This window comes from Cyrtonyx montezumae, unplaced genomic scaffold (assembly GCF_038088225.1).
Source record: "Cyrtonyx montezumae isolate F1298 unplaced genomic scaffold, pur_monq_1.0 scaffold_3, whole genome shotgun sequence".
In the NCBI taxonomy this organism is placed as follows: Eukaryota; Metazoa; Chordata; class Aves; order Galliformes; family Odontophoridae; genus Cyrtonyx; species Cyrtonyx montezumae.
The window spans coordinates 50,873,632-50,898,589 of NW_027072034.1; the positions used below are offsets into that span (position 1 = coordinate 50,873,632).

At 33.0% G+C, this 24,958-nt stretch overlaps 1 protein-coding gene across 10 annotated transcripts in view; it reads right to left on the bottom strand.

Moving 5' to 3' along the window:
* DMD (dystrophin) overlaps positions 1-24,958 on the bottom strand; it is a 961,436-nt gene that overhangs the window by 677,772 nt on the left and 258,706 nt on the right. For all 10 annotated transcript variants that reach the window (XM_065741536.1, XM_065741534.1, XM_065741531.1 and 7 more), the window contains exons 8-12: positions 20,713-20,894; positions 19,699-19,821; positions 3,564-3,752; positions 3,051-3,232; positions 193-343 (exon numbers count right to left, since the gene is read on the bottom strand). In XM_065741536.1, coding sequence (XP_065597608.1) covers positions 193-343; positions 3,051-3,232; positions 3,564-3,752; positions 19,699-19,821; positions 20,713-20,894 — 827 coding nt within the window. The remainder of the gene's footprint in view (positions 1-192; positions 344-3,050; positions 3,233-3,563; positions 3,753-19,698; positions 19,822-20,712; positions 20,895-24,958) is intronic.

The following is a 24,958-nucleotide window of genomic DNA, read 5'->3' on the forward strand; positions in this document are numbered from 1 at the left end:
CAGAGCTGTGATTAAATAGCTCCATAAAATCTTGTTAATTGTACAAAGCAATTCATACTACATATTAAAATATTCCATATTACACTGTTGTGTTGTAATGGTAGGAGAAGAGAATCAAAATGTTAAAAAAAAATCATACAGCTTCCAAAAGCTTAAGTAAATATGAATGCAGTACCAAATTTGATACCATACCTTATGCTCTTCTACTTGACGCTTTAGGTCCTCTAGATCAGGACCTAAGGGCTCTGAATCTATCTTCTTCGTCCTTTCCTCTGTCTTCGTTAGCCAGTCAGCTAACTGGGCTAGTTGCTGATTCTGCAGATCCATTAGGATTTTGTGTAAACTGTAAAACAAATATATAAACACTTCAATTTACATATGAAAGAAAACCTGTCTGTACCATATGCTCCTCGTTATCTTTGCTAATATTACAGATTGTAAGCTAGATGCCAGCTTTGCAAGATGGTTCAGCACATATTTTTATTTCAATCTTGAAATTTATTCTTTTCAGAAGACAAAGAACATACTCGGGAGTTTTGATTGTTGTTGATTTCCATCATGAGTCTAGATGTCAAGCCAGAATAAATAACATTTTCAGGCAGGTAAATGAAGATTTGTTGAAATAGTACTGAACTAAGCAATAATTAAATTGAAATAGTCCAGAAATTTTAAAAGAAAAATGCAACAAAATTTAGTATTAGAACAAATTGGATGTGTTTTATGTTTTGCTGAAGCTGACTGCATTTCCAGTAAGCCAGTGGAGAACGTTCTCAAAAATAAAAAATTTTGATAACTCCAAAACGATCTGACCATTAAAAATAGAAAATAGAAATACATTAAAAATACTTCACATTTCCTACTTGACAGCTTCAGAAGTCTTCCAACCTTGCCTAACAAAATATGCAACCCATCAGAAACTCTTATGAAATAATATGTAATTCTACTGCTCAGCACTAGCTTACAAGTAATTATTTGTATTTCCCCATCTTCCACATATTATGGGATTTTAACTAATATCCAGTTCAATGTCCTCCATGACACTCAAGCTCAAAATACTCCTCCATTGAATGGAATGTGTTTTAGAAGTAGTGGAAATCTCCATTAAGTGGTAAACGGCATTAAACATTCATCTTCCTAGTTTAATTTATCACTCAGATATTTTACTGTAAATAATTCTATTTGAGGAAAGGTAGGAGGAAGAATAAAAAAAAGGGTTTTTTTTTCCTTCAGCATGTCAATGCATTCTTGCTGCAAAAGTCAAGTATGTTCAGTATATACTGTACATATGGTAAATTCAACTTGTACCACTTTAAAATAAATGCACTGCTGTGTTGCAAAATTCCTCTGATGCTCTGAGCTCCTAAATGTACTCAGAACTTTACACCAAAGTAGAAGATAGATTCTGAAAACTTAAACTGAATCTAATAACCTAGAAATATATTACATGTGATATGAAGGCTGTTGCAGTCCATAAACCATCAGATGGTTTGACACAACAGACCAAAATGGGCCATCTCTGAATACATCACTCCTAAGAAATCTTCTACGTTAACCAAAGTTTCATGGAGTTTATCAGATTTCTGTTTAATAAGAAGTTAAACAGTAACTCAACATTCTCTGTGAAGCTCATATCACCTTGTATCTTCTGTTGATTTTATTTATCAACAATTTTATAGACTTTTAAAGATACGCAAAGTTATAAATGGAAAGATATCACAAAAACAATTTCAATACTCAGTAGCGTGCAGAAAAAAAAAGAAAACTTTGTAATTTAAGTACATATTGGAGAAAAACTACCTAACAGAAAAATTCTAATGAAGTCTGTTTAACTCCAAGTGACATGGAAGAGATTAGAGATCTCAAATTTGAGTGGTTTGTCATTGCATTTATTTAATTTCATAGTATAGAACAGCTATATTTAGTAATTAACTTCTTGACTATAACAAAGCTGACAGTGACATCCCATTAATTTTAAAATCCCCAGAGAATTTGACCTAGTATGATAGCTGTAAACTTTAACATGACATCCCTTTAACAGAAAGGCCAAAAGGCAAACAAAATTCCATAAGGCAAAGATAAACCCAGTCAGTTGAATTTGAAACTGAAATTTGAAACTGAGTTATTGTATCAGACAGGAATTAAAAGACTCCATGTGAAGAAAAAATCTAAGAAAAAGGAATACAAAAGAAAGGTACATAAAAAGTAGAAGTGTAAAGATGAAGGAACCAGTGCAAACAAGCTGATGCTATCAAAAGAAGGAAAAATCAACATTCACCCATTTCCAAAAATCTAGGCTCACAAGAAAGGAACTCCAAAGGAGAGATCTCCAACAAGAGAACATTCCTTAGTGACAGTCAGCCCTTAAATGAGGCCTAAGAGGAGTGGAGCCTAGTTACACCCCTTCCTGTTTCACAGGTGAATTGCCTTCACCTGTGTTCCCCAGGGCTGAACAGGTCTTTCCTTCAGGTGCTGAATCAGTATTTTAGGCCATGATTCAGCAGTCCCCATACAAGAAGGAAGTCGATTCACACACAAAAATAGTAGAATCAATAGAACAGTATCATGGAATTGCTCAGGTTGGAAAAGACCTTCAAGATCATCAAGTTGAACCTCAACCTAATCATACTACCATAACCCTAACATCCCTTCGCTAAATCATGTCCCTGAGCATTAAATCCAGACAGTTTTTAAAGTTACTTTCAATAATTCCCTCTGTCAAACATTCCATACAGAGCAAAATAAATTACAATGGCATGGTCTAATCTTTATGAACCTAATAATAAATATTACTATAGAAAACAAAATTTTAAAATAAGTCACAGAAATGTTTAAAACGTTAACATTCAAAATATTAACATTGTTTTTAACATTAAAAACAATACTTTAAAAGTATTTGAACTTTGATGTCAAAATGCATCAAATTTCAGGTTAAGAAAAAAAAGTGCTAAGATTGAGTAGATTTCACAGTGAAAAATTCACAGCTGTAATTCAAGTTCAGGATCGTTCCAGTCAAATTTGATACATACTACTTTACCTGGCATATTACTTACTTGCTTTGTTTTTCCATACTTGCCACCCTGAGACTTTCCCATCGAGAATTGAGTAGATTCATTTGTTCTTGTATTTCATTTTCTTCCTCATCAGAAAGCTTTCCAATTGTTAGAAGCTGACTTCCAACTTGCAAAACATTACCAACACGGCCCTGATGAGCTGTTAATTCCATCATGAAACCCTGATAATAGAAACAAGATCCTGTTCTACATTTGATTCACTAAAAGGGAAAAACAGACTTTGGAGAAATATCTTCAATTCCACCGCATTCCAAACTTGATTTTTCAAATTTGCTTTTCATTTTTATTTTTTTTCAAACTCTCCCCAGATTTTGTAACCAAAATATAAAATTAACACTTTAGCACTTTGCATATACTACAGTCTTCAGTATCACCTTTAAATTCTGCAAATAAAATTTTTAAATAAAATAAAAATATATGTGTTCAATATTTTTTTTTAATTTTCTTACAGGATCCATGCAGATAAATGACCAACAAAAGATTAGTACATACCTCATGGGTATGAAACTGTTCTTTAACAACTTCTACATCACTGGATATATCTCCTTGTGCTTGTAATGCATCTTCAGCAGAGAGAAGCCATGTGAGTACTTCTTCTAAAGCAGTTTGGTAGCTCTCAAGGTCCATTTCAGACCTCATCACTGTGGTGGTATATGTTCTTTTTTCAACTGTTTCTAAAAACTGATCAAAAAGAGTAATGCAGTTCTAGAAAGGAATATATAAAATGCCATTTTCTTATATAATAAAACAGCTTTTTAAATAACAAAACAATTTGAGAGCTAATGCAAGGGATTATGTACTAGCATACCTGTTAATTATCCAAGATGAATTAACAGAGAGAAATAACTACATTCAGATAAAAGAGAAATTTTACACACAAATTCAGATTATCTAGCAACTATTCAGAACAGCTGCAATATTTAAATTGTAACTGTAGAATTCTGTTATACTTGTTCTCATTTAAGTCTTTTCTCTTAGAACTGTGAGAGATTTATTTTCTACATCAGCTAGTAAAATTGTATCATTAGAAAGCCGCAAGTTGCATGGTGACACTGTAGAGTAACTAATAAATCAATAATAAGTATTTACTAATTACTCTGATCTTAGATGACTTGGACAAAATAGAAGCTCTACCTTATAGTAAACATGGCTTGATATAGAAAACAACATCTCATAAATTTATAAAAAAAATTCTGAAGAAGTTTAATTAATTTGCTAGCTAGTCAATACAAAAGCAAACTCTTAAAACATAAAAATGTTTAGGCTTTTATCAAAAACTATATAAAGAAATTTTAATGATTTGTTAGTATACGTTGTCTACCAATGTAGTTGAGCAAAGAGAACACTCAGTAGAGCTTTTGTAGCCTTTCACTGTAGCTTAGGACAGAAAGTCAAAGTTAAAGACTAGAATCAAAATTGATGTAATGTGATCACAAAAAAAGGAATTTTTCAGATGTATGCTAGATTAGCTTAACTTCATCACTGTTTATGTGTGTAAAACAATACTTAGTAAATAAGGGTACATCGTAAAAGCAGGCTTAGAAATCTGATGACTTCAGTAGCCTGGTTTTAATATAAATAATGATGCACAGACAATTCCAGTACATATTACTGCTGCACAGATTAATATTTGAACTCTAAGCAAGTCTAGATTTTTAACTATTACATAAATTTCATTAAGAAATAACATAATCACATTACATTTATTCAGCAAGTTAATTTTTGAATTAACTCATTTACTAGAGAAAGGCGTAATTTGACCACTGCTTATGAGCAGGTCATTATTTTCTTTCTACAATATTACTGTTTGGAATATATATCCATATTTGATATGCTGAAAAAAATAAAAAGATACAATAGGTAAACAGCGCTGTGTAACATACTTGGTGTAAATTTCCCTCGTAATCTTGACCAGATTTTTCTCTCATGTTATTGTAAATACTGCTTGGAATTGCATTAAAAAAAATCCTGGATTCATGATGTTCATGGACAAAATGGTACAGACTGACCTCTGCTCTATTTTAATACAATTTTAGGAAATGTAAAAGAGAAAAGTAAACACTAATGTAAATGGATATCAAATCAGTTTCTTGGCATCTACTATAATGTATGCTCTCACTGAAAATAATGGCATTTTCCAGAAGAAGGCAATCAGAAAAGAGCTAGAGGAAGTATAAGAAAAGGACTGTACACAATGGTATCATAAGCCCTTTATTTGGTGTTTGGATGCAACGATAACGTTTCCATATTCCCTGAAATTTTACAGTATCATGGATGGCAGAGAGCTGGAATCAGTCATTAAATAACCGAGTAGATAAATGGATATCAGTTGAAAGATAAACAAACAAACAAATAAATAAGTCAGAAAATATGCATCTGTGAGTAACAACACAAGTTCCTAAATGTTGATGACTAAGTCACTACAGCATTGTACCTTCCCTTCCTCCATACTTAGGGGAAAAGAACGAATAACCATCAGAAGTCAAACTGTTCTGATATGACAGCAACATATGCAGGGACCCCATGGGATTCTCAGTTTAAGGTTATCCTTCCTGATTTCACTGATAAAATCAAGCCATATTTTCACACTTTGAAAAATCTGTTTGACTTAATTCTCTGTTTAGGAGCTGGATACATAACCTGCTTACCCTGATCTAAATCTATAAAAGAATAGAACATTCAAGTTGTAAAAAGTTGACAAAAGTCAAAAGCATGTCTCAGAGTCAACAGGTGGTTTTGATTTGACAAAAAAACAATGATTTTTAAAATTTGATACTATACTTCATCTTCACTACTTCTGTCAGTGCTGTTAGCTAATATGAAATAACTGAACATTCTTGCTGATCCTGCATATGGAATGTAAAACAACTATTCAGAACAGTGGAAACTCCAATACACAAACACTGACAATTATTTTGTGACATGAGAGAAAAATATTGTTTCAAAATTATGAAATTACTGGATTGTAAATCCACTCTTATTTACACCTCACAAAATTACACTGAAAAAAGGACTAGCTAATTATTACTCCTGTAAAATTCCCATTTATAATTAAGACTGTTGGTTCAGCTGTAAATTTAACATTAAACACAATATTAAATATTCACACTAGGAAGTGGACAGGAACTGCCATATGCTTTCCATCAAAAAAAGCAAAAGAAAACAAAAAAAGTTGGGTATTTCAATATGATATTCAATACGACCCAAGAATAATGCACACTGAAATAATCCACATATTACTAACAACAATGAAATTCCTGAATTTTATTAATAATAATCGTAGACAAATGAATTTAAAGACAAACTACCTGACACTGTCCTTATTTCTGAATTTATATGAAATCTTTTCAGAATTACTAAAATACTGAGGAAAAAATAGAATTTCATGTTGTTGCAGATCTATACTGAGAGCAAAACCATGGACTTGTTAATGGAGATAGCTGCCGTTAATTGTGATGGCTGCTTCTAACCATAATTCTTAAGAGAATAAAAAACAATCAGGATAAGATGAAATTAAACAGTTGTTGTGGTATAATACTAGGAAAACAATATTTCAGAAAAAAAGGCTGCTCATATATGTATGCAGTCTCTTTCTTGAATCAAAAACTATTCTTAGTAAAGAATTTAATTATTACACAAAAAAATCTGATTGGGTGCAGTGAAATCAAAACATCATATTTGTTTATACAATCCATTGAGTAACAACACATGCATGAAGACAAAAATGTTAAGGAGGAATTAAAATTAAACTATTTGTATATTTGATGAAAGCTGCCTCACATGCAGCTGGGAGTCAGCAAGGCAGTCAGCTCACAAGTTATTTGGAAAATTAGCTCACTTTTTTGTATGGAAAATAGGAGTTGACCTAGAAGGCAAAAAAATATTCTGGACACAAAGGTTGTCCTCTAGCATTTTTCTTCTTGGCCAAAGAACATAGAAGAATCTCGTGTGTATAAAAAGATGGGAATGTGAGTTTTTACATATTTCACCTTTTTTGCTGGGGAGAGTAGGGGCTGTAAGAGTAGAAGACCCTAAGGGACATTTTGATTTAAATTAAAATATAAAAAGGGAAAATAAAAAGCCTTTGACCTTCAGGAACTTGGAAAAATAAGGCACGCTTGGCAGCTGTCTGAATTAATTCAGAGTGATTAAATGATGAGATTCCAGCTGCTTCAGGGTGAGAAAACGAGGAGAGGGAGGATTGCTCACCTACCATTGTGTTAGGTTTCTAAAGGAAGGAGAAGAAATGCACGCTCTAGTAAATTCTCCAAGAATTGCTGTATTAATTAAAGAACACTCTTACTGAGTTTAAAAATTCAGTTAGGCAGTTTCTGAAAGCAGTTTTACAAAAAAAACTTAATTATGATCCATTGTAGCACTCGTATTTACGTTATATCCTTCTTCTTTCCAAAACTTCCTCTTTCTCATTATACAATATGAATGCAGCTCAACATTTAGAGTTTTAAAATTCAGAGATATCATATGTTAAAGAAACATTTCTTTTTATCAAATGCAAATTTATGTTCAGTGCAGCTTTCTCATTTTGAAAACTCCCTTTGCAGAATTACAGCCTCAGAAAGTAGCATGCAATTTGACCATCTAATCACAGTTCCTAGCAGGCAAGACAGGTATCACTGCTTATCCCATCAGTTGCTCAAGGTTTCTCATTTCAAAATCGTATTTCATGTCTTTAAAATTGTAAAATTATAACTGTTCAGTCTGAAAGGCTCTTCACAATAATCAAGGCTATAATAATATTAGATAGGATGGTTCAGTCATATCTGGTAATAAAACTGATATATTGTTCAGATCGCTTCTTATTATAACGTCAACTACTTCCCCACTATAAATGAGGCTGGTATTTTCAGTTTAGTCAGGATCTAGTGATTTCTTTGCAAGTGAAAATATCTTCAATCAGGAAGGGAGTATTTTTGCCATGCATATGAAAATCCACTCAAGATTTAAGCTTGAAAAATTCTGAACAAATCTGAATAATTACAGCTTTTGCTTGCTCATCTGAGACACCATAGATTATAGTAGCTGATTTCTTTGGTGAATCCATTTATACTGGAGGTACTTCCACCTGGACGAATCTTTCTTTCCTTGCAACTGCAGTTTTCACATGTAGAAGGACAGGTAAGTCCATCACAACTAAACAGCCAGAGCCAGGCAACATGGATCAAAGTGTATTATAGATGAAAGAAAATGCTGAAAATATTGACAGGAAATGATAAAAGAAAAATTTTATATTTGACCACTCCCATATATACAGTTGGTACAAATAAAGTCTGGGAAAGCCAAAGACCTTCCTGGATACAAAGACAACAGCTCACCTTGAGATTTAGATTCTGGAAGTGGGCTGAAAGCTAGTGAAAAGATTGAAACCAATTCTATGAGATGACTAAGGGAAAAGACTAAGATTGGGTAAGAAAAAGGGGCTAAGAATAGTTAAAATAGTATAAGAGTTAAGAAACAGGAACTGAGACTGACGGATACCTGGAATAATCCACTTTTCTCTCAGTTTAAAGCTCTTTAGTTTCATATTTATGGTCAAATAAATCAGTTCTTCAAAAAAGGATTTAATCTCTTTACTTATTAGCTTTTTTTCTTCAACATGTCTATACTTGAAAAAAACAGAACAGGCTTTGTTACAAGCTGCTTGAATCATTTTTCACAAAACCTACCCAAACATATATACTTTTTATTCTTTTAAATTTGGTAGAAAATATTTCAGCCTACATTCACTTCAGTGTTCTAATTATATTGAGATTTTTGTTCTGACTATGAAATGTATTGCTGTTTGAAGTATTACTGATGACAAGATGCACAGTACATTCTTCAAAGGAAGGCACTTCTCCTTCAAGCAATTAAGAATTATGGCTCTAAACAGTAGCAGGACTTGATATGGATGTGTTAAATCAACTGACTGTGATTGAACTGAATTACTTTCACCATACATCTATAAGAAAATTATGATTTCTTGCTATTAAAATGCCACCATTTCTCATCATTTTCCTATTCCAATCCAAGAACAAGACAAACTCTAATGGGATGTGTATTTCAGGTGCTGTCACTTTGTACAGTAGAATGTGAGGTCATCTGGTTTCTAAATAACATGTAAGTGTACTCTTCACTTAAAAAAAGTGAAAATTTCATAGTAGAATAAATTTTCATTATTGATTAATGAATCTTGACAAAATTCTCTGGTAGGAAACAGAAACGGTAGTGAAAGTATATGGCAGATATAGAAATCTGGGATCGTACTCAGAACTCAGTAGTGTTACCTACTGGGTGAGCAACTTTTGGTCATTTTATGCATTGATGGTTATTATTCCACTTTAAAATCTGAATTGTGATTGTTGTGCGACAAAGAATCCAAGATGGAAGAGAAAATGTAATCACATCAACTTATTTTTAAAAGTGTAAATTCAAAATGTAATAAGGTCTTAAGTAACATTCACTTTAACAGAAACCATTCTGAAAAAGACCCTTTAAATGTTCTTAACTAAAATGTATTTAAAAAACACCTGTAAGGAGAAAAGCCATTAAAACGTATAACAGAATCCTGGGACAACCTGTCACTACAGGTGAATTCTATCTTATCCAAAACAAAAACAAGCAAGTTACCCAAAAGAGCACCAAATTGTTTCTTAAAGTGTCATATGGGAATTTACAAACAAATGCAGACTTTATTCCTTTTGTCTTTGTTGGCAGAGAAATAGAGAAACATATATCAAAGCTATTTTGCTTAATCAGAGATTTCAAGATTAAGACTACAGATACAAAGGCCAAGAATAAAAAGGTTTTTTGTTTTTTGTTTTCTTTTTTTAAGTCAGGGTTCTATTCTTTTTCATATGTACTTCATTGTGAATTCTACAGTTTTACTGTTTAAACAGCCATAAAAATGTATCTCCATGCTTATTGTTCCATTGTTGGCATATGTTGGCATATTAGACTTCTTTCCACTACTATGTTTAGTTGTTGCCACCTCTACTTTTGTTTTATATTCTCTCTCTCTCCTGCTACTTAACTGGTATTGTATGACATCTATCAGTGTTATTTAATATTATTGTGGTGACATGGACAATGGAACTGTGTGCAACCTCAGCAAGTCTACTGACAGCACTAAGCTATGTGGTGAAGTTGATGCACTGGAGGGAAGAGATCTCATACGGAGAGACTGAGAGGCTTGAGAGGTGGGCCTATATGAACCTTATGTAGTTCAACAAGGCCAAGTGCAAGGTCATGCACTTTGGTCAAGTCAATCCCAAAGATGAACACAAACTGGCCAGAGAAGGGATTGAGAGCAGCCCTGTTGTGAAGAACTAGGAGAATTTGATGGATGAGAAGCTTGATGCTAGCTAAGTGTGCTTGCAGCTCAGAAAATCAACTACATCTAGAAATGTGACCAGCGTGTCAGGGATGTCCTTCTCATCCTCTTCCCCCGAGGCCTCACCCATAATACTGAATCCACATGTGAGGCCCCCAGCATAAGGACAGGGACCTGTTACAGTGAGTCCACGGGAGAGACAAGAAGCTGTTCAGAGGGCTGGAGCACCTCTCCTATAAAGGCAGGCTGTGAAAGCAGGAGTAGTTCAGCCTGGAGAAAACTCCAGGAAGAAATTACAGAGGCCTTTGAGGACATAAAGAAGGCCTACAGAAAAGGTGAAGAGTGACACCTTATCAAGGAGTGTAGCAACAGTTTGGAACTAAAAGTGAATAGATTCAGATTAGAAATTAGGAACAAATTCTTCCCTCTGGGATTGGTAAGCAATGGAACATGTTGACAAGAGAAGCTGAAGATGCACTGCCCCTGAAGTGTTCAAGGCCAGGTTGGATGGGACTCTGAGCATGCTGGAATAGTAGAAATTAGATAAAATTGGAAGTTACATATAAAATTTAGTTGAAAACAGAAAAATCTTCAAATCTGTGAGCCACATTGCTTATTATGAGCCACCAAATGTAGTTTTAAAAGTAAGCCCACTGGGCCACAGAAAATTTGAAAAAAAATTCAAATTTTTCAATTTTGATAGGCTTTCAAGGAATTTTTAAGTAGTAAAAATATTTAGAAATCATGTAAATAATTCTTAAACAGGTGAGGACACTTTTGGACAATTTTATTTACCAAATGGGACACTAATGTTGAACTTTTTTTTTTCTATAAATTAGATAATCTCTCAATAAATCTCACAAATAATACTTTCCTGCAAGAGCTGCTGGTCAAAATAGAAAATATTGCTATTAACATCTAGGAGAAGTGGCAAAAAGTCAAATCAAATGAATTTGCTCACAAATCTGAACACAAATTCATTACATTCACCAAAAGCTAACAAAATTGCATTTTCCATCTTCAGAACATGAATGAAAAGTAAATTCTTGCTGAATGTCAGCATAAAAGTTACATTACTAGAAAGAAATGGTTTTAAGATATTTATCTGTCTATCTACCTATCTATCTATCTACCTATCTATCTATCTGTATTTATATATGTATGCATGTATGTATGTATTCATCTATAGAAATCTGAAAATGCATTGATTATCATGCCAGTATACTTTTGTATATCATGGTATACTATTTAACCTAAAATTTCAAGTTACTGAATGCATGGTCACAGAGGAACATAAAGAGCAAGAAGTCCCAAAATATAAAGGCTGGAAGATGAAATAAGCTGCAAACACCAAAATTTACCATGCTTTCTTTGGAAAAATGCATCTTAATTGACTTGATTCTTAATTGACCAGTACTAATCTGCACTGAATTAAACTCTATTTTCTATTAGTTTTAACCAGCAAAAGCAATAAATTAAGAAGCAAATTCGTAAAATTTAAGCCAATCATTATCTCAAATATGTTTCAAGATATTTCATTCACAGCTAGAAATTAATTCTGCTACTGTTTTGGGCTACTAAGACATGATAATTCTCTTCAAGATCTTCGTGAAAGATAATCTAGCCTTTGGAATATTTCACCACAAAACTCTTTTTATATATCCACACAGTACAGTACTAAAAAGCTTCAATAGCAAGAACAATTAACCAAAAAATGATACATCAATAATATGACTCTTTGGAGAAAAGTTTGAGACAAAAGTCAATTAGTGGACATACTAATTATTTTCCCTGAAGTTGAGGGTAGAGGCTCAGAGATTTTAGAGTATTAAAATTGTGTAATCATAGTTTGGAGATTTTATTTAAAAAGTTGGGTTTTGCAAAGTCATCTAAAATCTTAAACAGTCAAATTGCCTTGAATAGGCTGAATACTCTGCTCACAGCTCTTACATGCTTTATACTCATTAGACTTAAAGTCTTCCTAAATGCATGTTTGCTTATATTAAACTCAAAGAGGTTTTCCATTTTCAAAAGAAATCATGTAAAATAATATGTTTTCATTATAAAATTAAAAACTAACAAAAACTGTTGGACAAGTGGCTAAAGTAATGTAAGATTTCTTACAACTTCTACAGTATGACTGGCTTGTCTCAACATGCTCAGAATAATAAATCTAAGGCTGAAAATGAGATAAAAATATTAACTATTCACCTCACAACAGTTTTTTTTTCTCCTCTGAATGCACAGCTTCAGGTTTTTAAGTTCAGTCATCATATGGAAATTATTACTAAAATACTTTAATAGATAATAAAACCAGAAACATTTAAGAAATATTTCTAGACATACAAAAACCACATGAGAACATTGCTAAGCATTTACAAAGACAAAGAATGTGATAAAAATCAATTGAGGAAAATGTTAAGATACTACAGAATCACAGATGTGTTTGAGTTGAAAGGGACCCTTAAATGCCATCTAGTCCAACTGCCCTGCAATAATGAGGAATACCTACAGCTACATAAGGGTGCTCAGAGCCCCATCCAGCCTGGCCTTGAATGTCTCCAAGGACAGATCTTCAATCATCCATCCATGGCTCCAGAAAATTCTGAGCCACAGGTCAGTGGAGAATAAGTGAAAATATGCTAATGTTTCAACAGATGTAATCAGTCATACCTCTTTTCTTATTTCTGTGTATCCATTGCTGGTAATTTCCAAGAATAAGAAAAAATGCTGAAAAAAAAATCTTTATTCTGACTAATCAAAGCTATTTTGCCACCACATAGACCTATTAGAGGCTGTCAAATTTAACTGAATGTGTACAAAAACAGAAATGTAGGAGAGTTTCATTATATACTTTTGATATTTGTAAGAGTCTTGCAAAAAACCATGACATGGGAGAGAGAAGAATTAAACATGCCTAGATTACTATCAGTTATTTTTTAAGCTATTTATTAACAGCCTTCACCTCCCACATCTCCCAATTACATTCTGTCACATTTGTTTTCCTCTCAGAATAAAGGGAAATGTAATGTATGACAAAAAAAGTCAATTCATTTATAATTGAACCAGAATTTTGTCACAGCAGTTTCAGTTAGTCACTGTAATAAAATGCTGCACAATAAATTTACATTTGAAAACTAATATTTCTGGGTAGCAGAAACACCTTAGATAGCACTCAAATTATCTGTATTTCATAGGTCAAGGTTGGGTTTTTTTTTGAGTTATATATAGTTGCACATGCACTTTCATGCCAAAATAATCTGAGTATCTTCTGATCTATGAGAAAAATATTATCTTATAACTGCTATTTAGGAGATAAAATGTTTCTCCTGTGTGCGTGCACGTATGTACGTGCGTATGAATACACATGCACTCAGATGCAGAATATACAAGGGATACAATATTTCTGGTCTAGATAGAAAAATACATAAATAAATATCTATGCAACAACAAATTAATACATTTAATTAATATTCAGAATATATGTATCCTGTTTTTGTCTGCGATAGAGTTAACCTTATTCCTAAGTGGTGGTTACACAAGGATTTTTCTGTTTCTTTGGGGGAACACCAGGAGCTGGGAGGGGACAGAAACAGGACAGCTAGATCACTAGTAATTCACTGAACTAAAATCACTCCTCAGGTATAGTTACTAATGAGATGGACATGAGAGTACACATCAAAACAGCAAGTTAAGAGTACTAATTCTTTTTGTGGAGACATTGTATAGTGGTCAAATGTAGCTTGTGTAGCTGCTAAATAGACTCTATTCATCCCAAAACTGACAGTTAAAAAAAAAAGGAAACAAATTTTTTTGCAGCCATGCTCCCCTTAGATTTGCTTATTCTTCCTCAACAGATCATTTCAGTCATTCACCTTCCATGTACCAAAAAAGAATTACAGGTACTTTATGGGTGACATTTTGCCAAGCACTGTTCTTTTTTCCCTTATCATACTAAAATTACTCATATTTGATAAAATGCTATAATAAACTACAAACTGCAGGTATTTAAATCACATATACATTGAGGTAGCTGTTGTATATGTTTACAGAACATGAACAAAGCCATAATTTTGGCTAAAAAATAAAACACAGAAGAAGAGTTAGAATTAGGAAACTGAATTTAAAAGTCATGAAATCAGAAGAGGATGACTTTGAGACTGAATTTAAGAGAAAGACTAGAAAAAAGCAAAACATAGCGTAGTATAACAGAAGAAGACTTGGCAACAGAGCCAGGAGAATAGAGATGTACAATGTCAGAGACATAGTTGATCTAATTTTTAAGATCACATTTATGTTATTTACAACATCTTCACAAGTAATTCAGGTGGAAAAACTATGCATTCATGTAGTCCTCTGTTAGTTATTGCACTCCAATATCTTTAGGAATAGATAATATGTTGTACAATCTCTATATCTTTATTCTAATGTGAAATCCAAAGTCAATGAGATACTCTGAGTAAACTAATACTAAGAACGAGGAACAATGCAGTTTCCATAATGGTACAAATAGCACAATTCAGCTTCCATCCAGTTGTTCCTTTCTCCTTTTTTTTTTTTTTTTTGCTATTTTATTAAATGCTGGTAATGAAATATATATACATTAGAAAAACTTAACACTTTCTGTTTAAATCAAATCTTAATAATTACTGTTTTATATTGGATTTGATATATTAGATATGTACACCAATATCAATATCTTCACATTCAAGAGACTCCATTGTATAGCATTAGCTTAAATTAACATTTTTCGAGTGTGCTGTCTCTTTTCTATCCTATGGTATGCCTTCAAATGTAAATAATTTAAAAAACAAAACAAACAGCAACAACAACAACAACAAAACAAAAACATAAAAAATGGATTCTCATTTAACATAAGAGAAATAAAAATGCCTAATATGGCAGTATCATTTTGGTGAGAACTCATGTTTCTAATTTTGCAATAGATTTTTCACTACAGATTTGAATTTATGTAACAGATTTTTTTAAAACAAAACCAGACTTTCTATTTTAGAACATCTCTGAAATTAAGAACCTCTTACTATTGGTGTCCTTCAAAAAACTACAGATGACACTTAAAACATTAAAGCTTGTTGAAGGCATCTAAAAGCTATTAAAAAAAAAAAAGAGAAAATAAAGCACAGTGTGTTACAGAAAGAATGTACAGTTCTCTGTTTAGAAATACTAAGAATGTAGTCAGAGAATGACATGAAATCTTGCAATGTTTCTAAATGTGCGAAAAAAAAAATAATTTCATCAAGTATCCCTATTGAAAACTTTTGTTTTTTTGATACTACAAACCACAGACAGGTAAATCACTCAGAATTATTAGATTGAAGCTGAATATGTAACAGATAAATTTATACTACAGCATTTTTAACTTTCTGAATAATACACTATGGTTATTTATAAATCAGCAAGGCATAGGCTAATAACTCGCATGGGACACAACGTATTGCAAAAGTACAGCAAAGCAAGAGCCTAAATCACTAGGAATATCATGGCAAAGTTTGACAAAAGAATTGTGTGAAAATAAATTTAACTTCAGTTTCTAATGTAGTCCTAGGGACCTTCTAACTTAACTTCTGTATTAATAAATGGATGCTGAAAGTCAAGTAACTGTAAAATACATATGAAAAAAACAGAAAACATAAGGAAAAACATTATAATTCTGTAAAACAAGAGCAATGATTGCATGGTTAGAAATTTCTCAGAACCAAATGTTTGAGGTAGAGTCCCTGATTCTTAAGTCTCAAAGGAAATCATGAAGTGCTATGCAATACTGTCCATGCTGGCCAAAGTGCATCCCAAATTATTGTAATTCAAATCTACTGACATTTGTCAGTCTAAATGATAAAAGTAATCCTACACATTAACACTGTATTTCAAATATCAGAGAAAGAAGAAATACTAATGTTTGGCAAAAGTTACAAAAACCTACAAGATATCAAACCATAATGGGTTTGATCTTGCTTAATCTAAAGCATCCAAGGAAGGCAGAATCATATTTGGCATTTGAAATAGCCTTGACAAAAGCGTTTTTAACATTGGCACCAATCTCTATAGAGATTTTATTTTTTTTTATCCCAATTTATACTAACGTTTTCAACATTATTTTTTCAAAAATTTCATAATTTTTCTCTATTTATCTAGGTACTTCAGTGTTTGTTTTTCTCTCTTTTTGTACCTGAACTCATTTAAGACAGTATCTGCTACATGCCATAGAGTTCAGGCAGTGGAGACTAAGAATGAAAGCCGTGAGATCAGAGTTTTGTCTGGGATCAATATTTGAAACTGATCTAACAAAACCTTTCCTGAAAAATTAGAAAGGATAAATACCATTCCTCTTGGAAAGGTGTTAAATGAAATTAAGTGATAATACATACAAAAGTCTCTCATAAATGTAAAGCAAAAGCTGAAGAGGAATTTTAAATGGACATTCTGAAGAGTCTTAGAAAATTAAGTTAATGTCTTTTCTAAATGAAGTAGACAGACTGACTCATTACAGAGATTGCATACAAGGCAATATACCTGTCCATATTAATATTTTCATTTGGGTCTTTCCTAATGTTAATACGGTAAAATCAAAGATACAGTTTTGAGAATTGCAGCCTAACATCTCAATGAACTTATGAATACATTCTCAGCAAGCAAGGTAAACGGTGTAAACTCTCTCATCATTAGTAGAAGAACTACTAGCTATGTTTATTAACAGCTTTTTAAAAAGCTTAACTTCAAATAAATTTGGCCAAAAACAGACCACAAAATAAGAAGGCACTGAGTGAATCAATTGGCAGAAAAGATTTTCTTTGAATCCGAGAAGCATCAGCCACAGTTAAGTAAAATAAGACTTGTCTGGCCAAAATTGGCATAACTAAAATAGTAGGCCTTGCAGATAAGTATATTTCTAAGTGACAAATAGATTACAAACTCAAAGGAAAGATGGATTTTAATGCAAATTGCATGTAAGTTATGAACCTTCACAACATGTTAGTATTGGTAGGAAGTGTGAGGAATCCAAGTAAGTGGGAAAAGGAGCAATAAGAAGAGAGGAAAGTGAACTGACATGATAGGGGTCATAAGATTAAAAAACTTTGACAGATGATGGTGTAACAGGATGCACTGATAAAACAGCCCATGCAGGTCTTTAAGTTTTCAGAAATTTAGAATAATAACAAAAACACACAATCCTCCAGTAGGATTGATTACAAAGGTTTGATTCTCTGTTTGCAATGACAAATGAGGTAGAGAAACTTTCACAAAGAACGAAAGGAAGGTTTCTAGAATAGAATAGAGAGGGATTTTTTTATGCTGTTTTTCTCCAATTGCTTTAAAACTTCAGTGAAGGCAGCTACTGTGAACCAGAGATACTGAAGTGTTGTTCTACTTGAATTACAAAATTTTCTATGTGCATCAAATGTTTACTTCATACTGAAGAAATAATGAGCTTCAACAGAAATAAATTTGACTGGAAATTGTATAGGCAATAAAGGTATCCCAAAATCATAATAATATACCTGAATCATAATTTAGCTGGCAGAAAACTGGAAGGAAATTGAACAGAAAAGACTTGACTTAGTTAAAATAGATGAGATTATTAAGGTATATAATCTTCAGATACCTAGAGCAAAAAATATCAACTACTATTTCACCAGGATTATAAACTTCCTGAAAGTTGGATGACTGCTGTTCTTCAGACTATACGTGGCTATAGGCAAAAAAAAGTCATTACCACCAATTAAGTATTGTATAAACTGCAATGTCATATTAATTGGTACTACTTGTAATTCAAGTTTATTTTTATGATAACGATACCGTCAGGTGTTTTTCCACCTAGGATTTTAAAATAAATTCCTTTCAGTTGTTAATACTTGTTTACCCTCCAGCAAAATATGGTCTAGTTCTTGTTAGGTCTTCGGATTTTTTCAAATGGGCAGAATTTAAACGCTGTAACAACAGTTATTGCAGAAATAACAGAAAAACCTTCCAAACTCAGGAAAAAGGAAACCTGAAAACTGTGATGAAAAGTAAAGACTAAATAATAAAACATTTTCTTAGTAGATCTTAGTATTTTTGAAGCATCGACTTCAGTTACATGAGCTTGTACATTATGTTTGATGACTAGGGATGTTGATAAAAAAATAAAATCATTTACAACAAACGTGGTTCAAGAAAAAGGAACCCTATCATGAATTTTCTTTCTTCTGAATTATGAGTTTAGTACCTAAATAGAAGAAATCAATCACATCAGTTTTAAACATCTTGTATAAATGCTGTTTTCAATCACCATTGCAACATATTTGATGTTAGTATAATGTAGCAGGGCTCATGCAGACGTGAACAGTTTTATTTTCCTGGAATACTTAATGGAAATTATCCAGTAAAATAGCTGTCACTTGAAGAGTAGATTCAGAAACAGTGTTAAATTAAAATTTATATTTTAGAGGTTAGCATACTCACACTGCAGTGTCAAATAAATGCAGATTTTTTTTTCCTTTCCACAATAATGAGTGTAAAGCACAATATTTGGCTCTCACACTTGTCAAAAGGTACAAAAATCTAAATTGGGAAAGTTTTATTATGAGGCCTGGTTGAAACCAATAAGATTAAACTACTGAAGCTAAGTAAGAATAATAGTAATTAAATAACAAATTACACAACAAAACAATTAAATTAAACAACAAAAACCCAAGAATCCCTACCAGAAATGTTGGCATGGTGCCATTTTTGCTCAGAACGATCAGTCATTATCATTTCATAATACAGATCATATAAAGAATATTAAATGTAATGTTTTCTTTCTCTCTCTTTTTTTTTTTTTTCCGACTATGGTAATCTTTTGAAAAATGTGAATTCTTTTAAAAATATGAGGGTTTGGAAATAACAGAAAATTCAGTGGTTCTTGCTTTTCTATAATCCAAGCTGAGATACAAGTTCAGTAACAATGAGATGCCAAATACGTGTGTTTGGTTTGTTCTTTTAGTACTCTTTAAAGTCAACATTCATACAAAAATAACTAAAGGAAGAAGATTAGAATTCTGAAACAGCATCAGTGTTTGAATTTTCTTCATCCCTTGCAGTCAGCGTAACATCTATTGCCAGCCATGCTGAAATATACAACAAAAAATAAACAGTACACAGATGCTAAAAAACAAAACAAAACATAACAAAAAAAAACCCAAAAACACCTGGGAAAAGTGGCTCATCAAGATCAGATGTAAGCAAAATGCACAAGCTTTCACTCCAGCCACAAGCTGAACAGAACAGTTTTTAAAACAAGTAGCAATATTGACACACCTGTGGAGGAACCTGCCTCCTTTTTTGATCAGGGGATGTGACATACGCAGTTTGTGCATATGCATAACTTTTGAACCGTGGTTTAGGAGAAGGTGAAGGTCTCGGGGGTATATTGACTGTGATCTATGAAGAAGAAATCAGAGGTGGAAAGAACAGCTATATGGATATGGACATATTTTAGAAGTAAAGCAATTATTTTAAAAGTAAATGCAGAAGAGCATCACCAGTTATATCTTTCAAGGACAATGTTAATATTTTGCAGTCAAAAATTGAGATAGTATGAAATCTGACATTTCACCTCAAAAGGTACAAAATTTAAGGACTCATTAAAAGCATAATACCAACACAAATTGAAGATTCTTTACAAATAACTGGGAAAAGCTGAAATAAACCAAACATCTGATCTAGTAAATCCTGAATAAACAAACTCATACTCATCTACTTGTACTGAGCACCCCAAAAAATAGAGATTAAGGTCAGAAGAAGTACACCAGGCCTAAAATCCGCTAAACACTTTCAACTGATGATTTCAGTCACAAATCTAATTGGAACTGTTAGAATAATTAACTGCAGGTATTACTAGAACTTTCTGAGCAGCCAACTGTGAGCTGAGAACAAATAGTCTTGAAATACAAGTTACTGTAAAAGAAATGCTAAAAAAATCATTAAAAATGTGTCATGAATGTGGAAAAATGGCAGCAGCTTTAAAAAAAAATAAATAAAGCAAAATAGGATCTAACATATCTGTGTTTAAAACTTTCTCCAGGTTTTGTGTTCTTTTTTATGGCATACTTCTGTAACCAAAACATCCAGTGCTGTAAAAGAGAATTGCAAAGCACATATTTCTTCAAAAGTTACTTTATAAACAGCCATGCACAGGGTAAAAAACAGTACAAAAGTGCATTGGCCAGGGATGTTTTGCCTCCTGTTGGCAACTAACATCAAACTTTTCAGGTAGGCAAGAGATTTTAGAGAAGCAAGGTGAAAGGAGAAAAGAAGAGAACGATAACACACCTCTTGTGAAAAGCGCTGTTGATGATGTACTTGTATGTGCTCTTCTCTCGTGACCCTTGAGTGCCGTGGCAGCATTTCCACCTCCCTGATGGCCTCCATAGTGACTTGCTGTGGCAGAACTTGGAAGAGTGAAGTCACATACATTAAGATGGACTTCTTATCTGGACAGGCAGTTGCAACATCTGGAAGGCAAATTAATATGCATCATTTCAGTTTCCATCCTAGACAGTGTGTATGAGAAAATAGCTAATCAACTTCATAAAAAGTTTATATCCTAATGAGTGATCTATTGTCCATGTGAGTTCTCTTGAGACTAATTAGAACCTCACAATCAGTTCTAAAACTGCAGCGCAAACTTGCATACCAATAAGAAAAAGCCAAAGTTTAAAATGGTAATTTTGTTTTCTCATTCAGCTTGAACTTTCCTCCCTATTCCTTTAGTGAAAATGCACATAGCACGCAATTTGACAGCATGATCCTCATTAAGCAGGATTACACATAGGAAATGCTACATTTTCTTGTGATGTATAAATACTGCAGTAAAACAAAGACAATCACATTTTCAATGTCATACTTTGTACATTTTCTTCGTATTATTTAATCATTGGAAGCAACAGTTACATAGGGGAAAAAATCATCTTGTGAATGAGTTTGCACAAAACAATGATGCCAACCTCTAACATAACTACATAGCTCTTATATTTCTAAGGAACATGGAATTCACATATAATTATATATAATTATATATAATCCTAAAAAGTGTTTTGGCTGACTCAATATTTGCTGTGATTTATCCTCAGTATTCTAAACCCAGTAGCTACCCAGCATACAGCTTCTTGCTTACTGCCTGCCCTTATCCATAGCTGGACATGGAGGGAAGAGAATCAGAAGGATAAAAGTTAGAAAGCTTGTGAGTTGAAATGAAGACAGTTTAATAAGAAAAATAAATAAAAATGCTGAGGGAAATAAAAAAGAAGCATGGCCAAAGGAAAAAACAAGTGATGCACAACACAATTGCTCACTAACAATACCCAGCCAGTCCTTAAGCAATGACAACCTCACTGACTAACTCCTCCCAGTTTTATTGATGATCATGATATCGTGTGGTATGAAATATCCCTTTTGCTTGTGTGGGTCAGCTGTGCAACTGTGACAACTGTTCCCTCCAAGCTTCTTGTGCATTCACAGCCTACTCCCTGCAGACCTTGATTCTGTGCAACCACTGCTTAGTAACAACTGAAACATCATTGTGTTACAAGCACTACTCTATTACAAAGCCATAACATAGCACCATATGTGCTACTATGAAAAGTACTAACTCTATCACAACCAAGGCAGAACATCACCACTATCAATTTGTATAAAAAGGTAAGTTATGCTAGCTGTAGTTATTTAGCATTGAAATTCACCTCCCACACTTTGTCTAGCAAATCAGAATGTAAAAAGACTGGTGGATAAGAAATCTAGTATTAAGTCCATACATGTTTAACATAACTGCTAGCAGTTTTTACTGTCCAGGTTGCACAGAGAGGTAGTGGATTCACCTCCTTGGAGATCTGCAAAAGGTGCTGGGACTTGGGCTGGGGGAACTACTCTGGGTCCCTTCCAACCTGAACTGCTATGTGATTCTCTTAAATCAATCCTGGCTCAACTAAGATATCAGTAAAGGAAAAAATAACACAGTGGTTAATGTAAGCTGGCAGACATAGTAATGGTAGGAGGTGGCAAGTCATCCTCCCTTCTGAGATAACAGAATGCTCCACATGAATTTGGAAACTGAGAAAAAATATGTGGCTTAATAGATATGTGCAATCAATATTTTTAGTTTGGATTTCTGTCTTAACTCCATACCTTTGCTTAATAAATTATAAAAGTTCAATTCTACAGAAATGACTCAAAGAAAACCATCACAGTTCCCTCCCCAACCCTTTCCACATGCACATGTATTATCACAGTATACAATTTGCTCATTTAAAAATTTACGACTTATCCAAATGAAGTCACACTACAGCCCTCTGTCTTCACATGCCTCACTGGAAATAGTCTGCTATCACCATCATCTTGTCTTCTAATTAATATTTTAAACAAACAGCATTTACTTCTCATAGGTGTCTACTCATAATTGATGTTTACATGAATATCCATGTCTTTAGAAATACACGTATATAACTCTGAAAGACAACAAGCATTTATGCCAGTTGTGATTTGTCCTTCTGTTGTTCATTATTTTCTTCTTTAAACTGTTTTTGTAATCAGATAGGTAAATGCCTTATTAAAATACTTCAATAAATTATAAATACATTGCATTTATCTACACAATCGTTTGCAAAATAAATAAATTAAATATCTTATAAACAAAAATATATGTGCCAAAAAATGCTCACTCATTACATCTGACAAATAAAAAGCAGCTGTCAAGATCCACAGGTAAATAGGAAAAAAATATTTAATCACAACAAATAGATAAATAACCACTATAGTAAAATATGGAATTTCAATCTCAGCAAATTTTTCTTTGCAAGCTCTGGAATTATCAGAGCTAGAAAGATTTCTGTTATCCTGTATTATGCCTTTGTCCTCATATTTCTTCCTTCTGACTCCTATTCTAATATATTTTTTTTACCACTTGTTAGACTGACTCATATTTGAAGTCTTAGCAGGCAGACAGAGAATAAATTTAAGTTTATGCACTTTCTTGCAATGAAATTCACCAGTTCTTCCGAAACATGTCTGTTCTTATTTCTGGGGGCAAAATCTGTCAAGATAACCTATACACTCTAAAAATATTCTCAAACAAAAGGAATCTTCTCTAAAATAAATTTATCAAAAATATTAAACTATGCTAATAATTACACACTAGTTTGGAGAGAAAAATTGAAAACAAGTAAATAAAATAATCGTCCAGGATTATTATTTTTATAATTTTCCAAAACAAGGCAGTTTTTCCAAATTCAGTTCAGAAACATCACTTCCTTTATATTTTCATCCATTTTCTTGACAGCAATCATCCACGATAGGACTTAAAAGAACTTAAAATAATTGAAGCAAATTATGCTATGAGTCAAAAGAGAGTTTAAAATAGGAAATTTTATAACCTTAACACAAATTATACTATTAATATGTTCATCAAATAAGGATCTTAAATGCCAGGAGAGTTCTGGCAATATTTCTAGCGTTAATTTCTCAGTTGCTACTGGGAGGAATCTTCTATTGCTGAAAACTTCATGTTTGCAGATTAATATTATTGAAAAGAAGACAGTGATCTTTTAATACTCTAATTGTGATATATCACATGAAACTTATGGTTCAGCGAATGCTTTTGATGTCACGGAACCCATGGGCTCAATTGCCCTATGAACTGTTGTTTAGTTTATTTTCTTTACTGCAGAAGATGTTTACTTTGTCAGATACAGAGCAATGCCCTGACCTTACTTGCTCTCCTTGAAGAGGAATTCTCACTCTCTGACGAGAGATGCTCAAAGACCATCTTGTCCATGTAAGGTCTCCAGTGAGCCTCCCACTCACTTTCTCCCACATCCACCAAATATTTGGCTAGACAGTCCATTTGAAAAAGTCAAGAGAAAAAAACAAACAACACACTTGCTGCTTCCAAAATACATGTTGAAAAACCTGACTTGTACTAGGGAGACACCAGAAAATCTACAACTTCACTATGAATTTTCATTAGTATAACATTCTCCTCATCTGAAGTCACAGCTACTTGGCTAACAAGTCTCAAAGGAACAGGAAGAATCGGGTTTCACCATAGAGCATTAGAACTGTGAAATAAGAAGCAATCCACCTCTGGTTAAGGGCTCCTGCATTTAAAAAGGTTTTTAACAGGTTTTACTCAATGCAATTTGCCCAATAAATTTCACTACAGTTTGATTTTGAGCAATTTTTCTCCACTTTCCAGCAAACATAATTCCAAGTCTAAACAACTTTATTTTGTTTCGGTAGCTGTTTAGGATGGTGCCTACAACAAATCTGAAATGTTCTGAAACTAGTCCCTCTCTGGAGTACGTAGTGTGAGAGAAGTAAATAAACAGCAAAATAGTCACACTCTTCAAAAATGGATCCAGCAGTCAGTTTGTAAGTGGTTTGCCCTTGCCACCTTATGTTCTGTCCATAAGCTATTCCCTGCCAAAATTTACAGTTCAAGAGGAAAGAATCTCTTTAAAGAGATGAGTGAAATTAAGGATGATATAAAACATCTAAATAAGCTCCTGTATTGCATGCGTGCTGT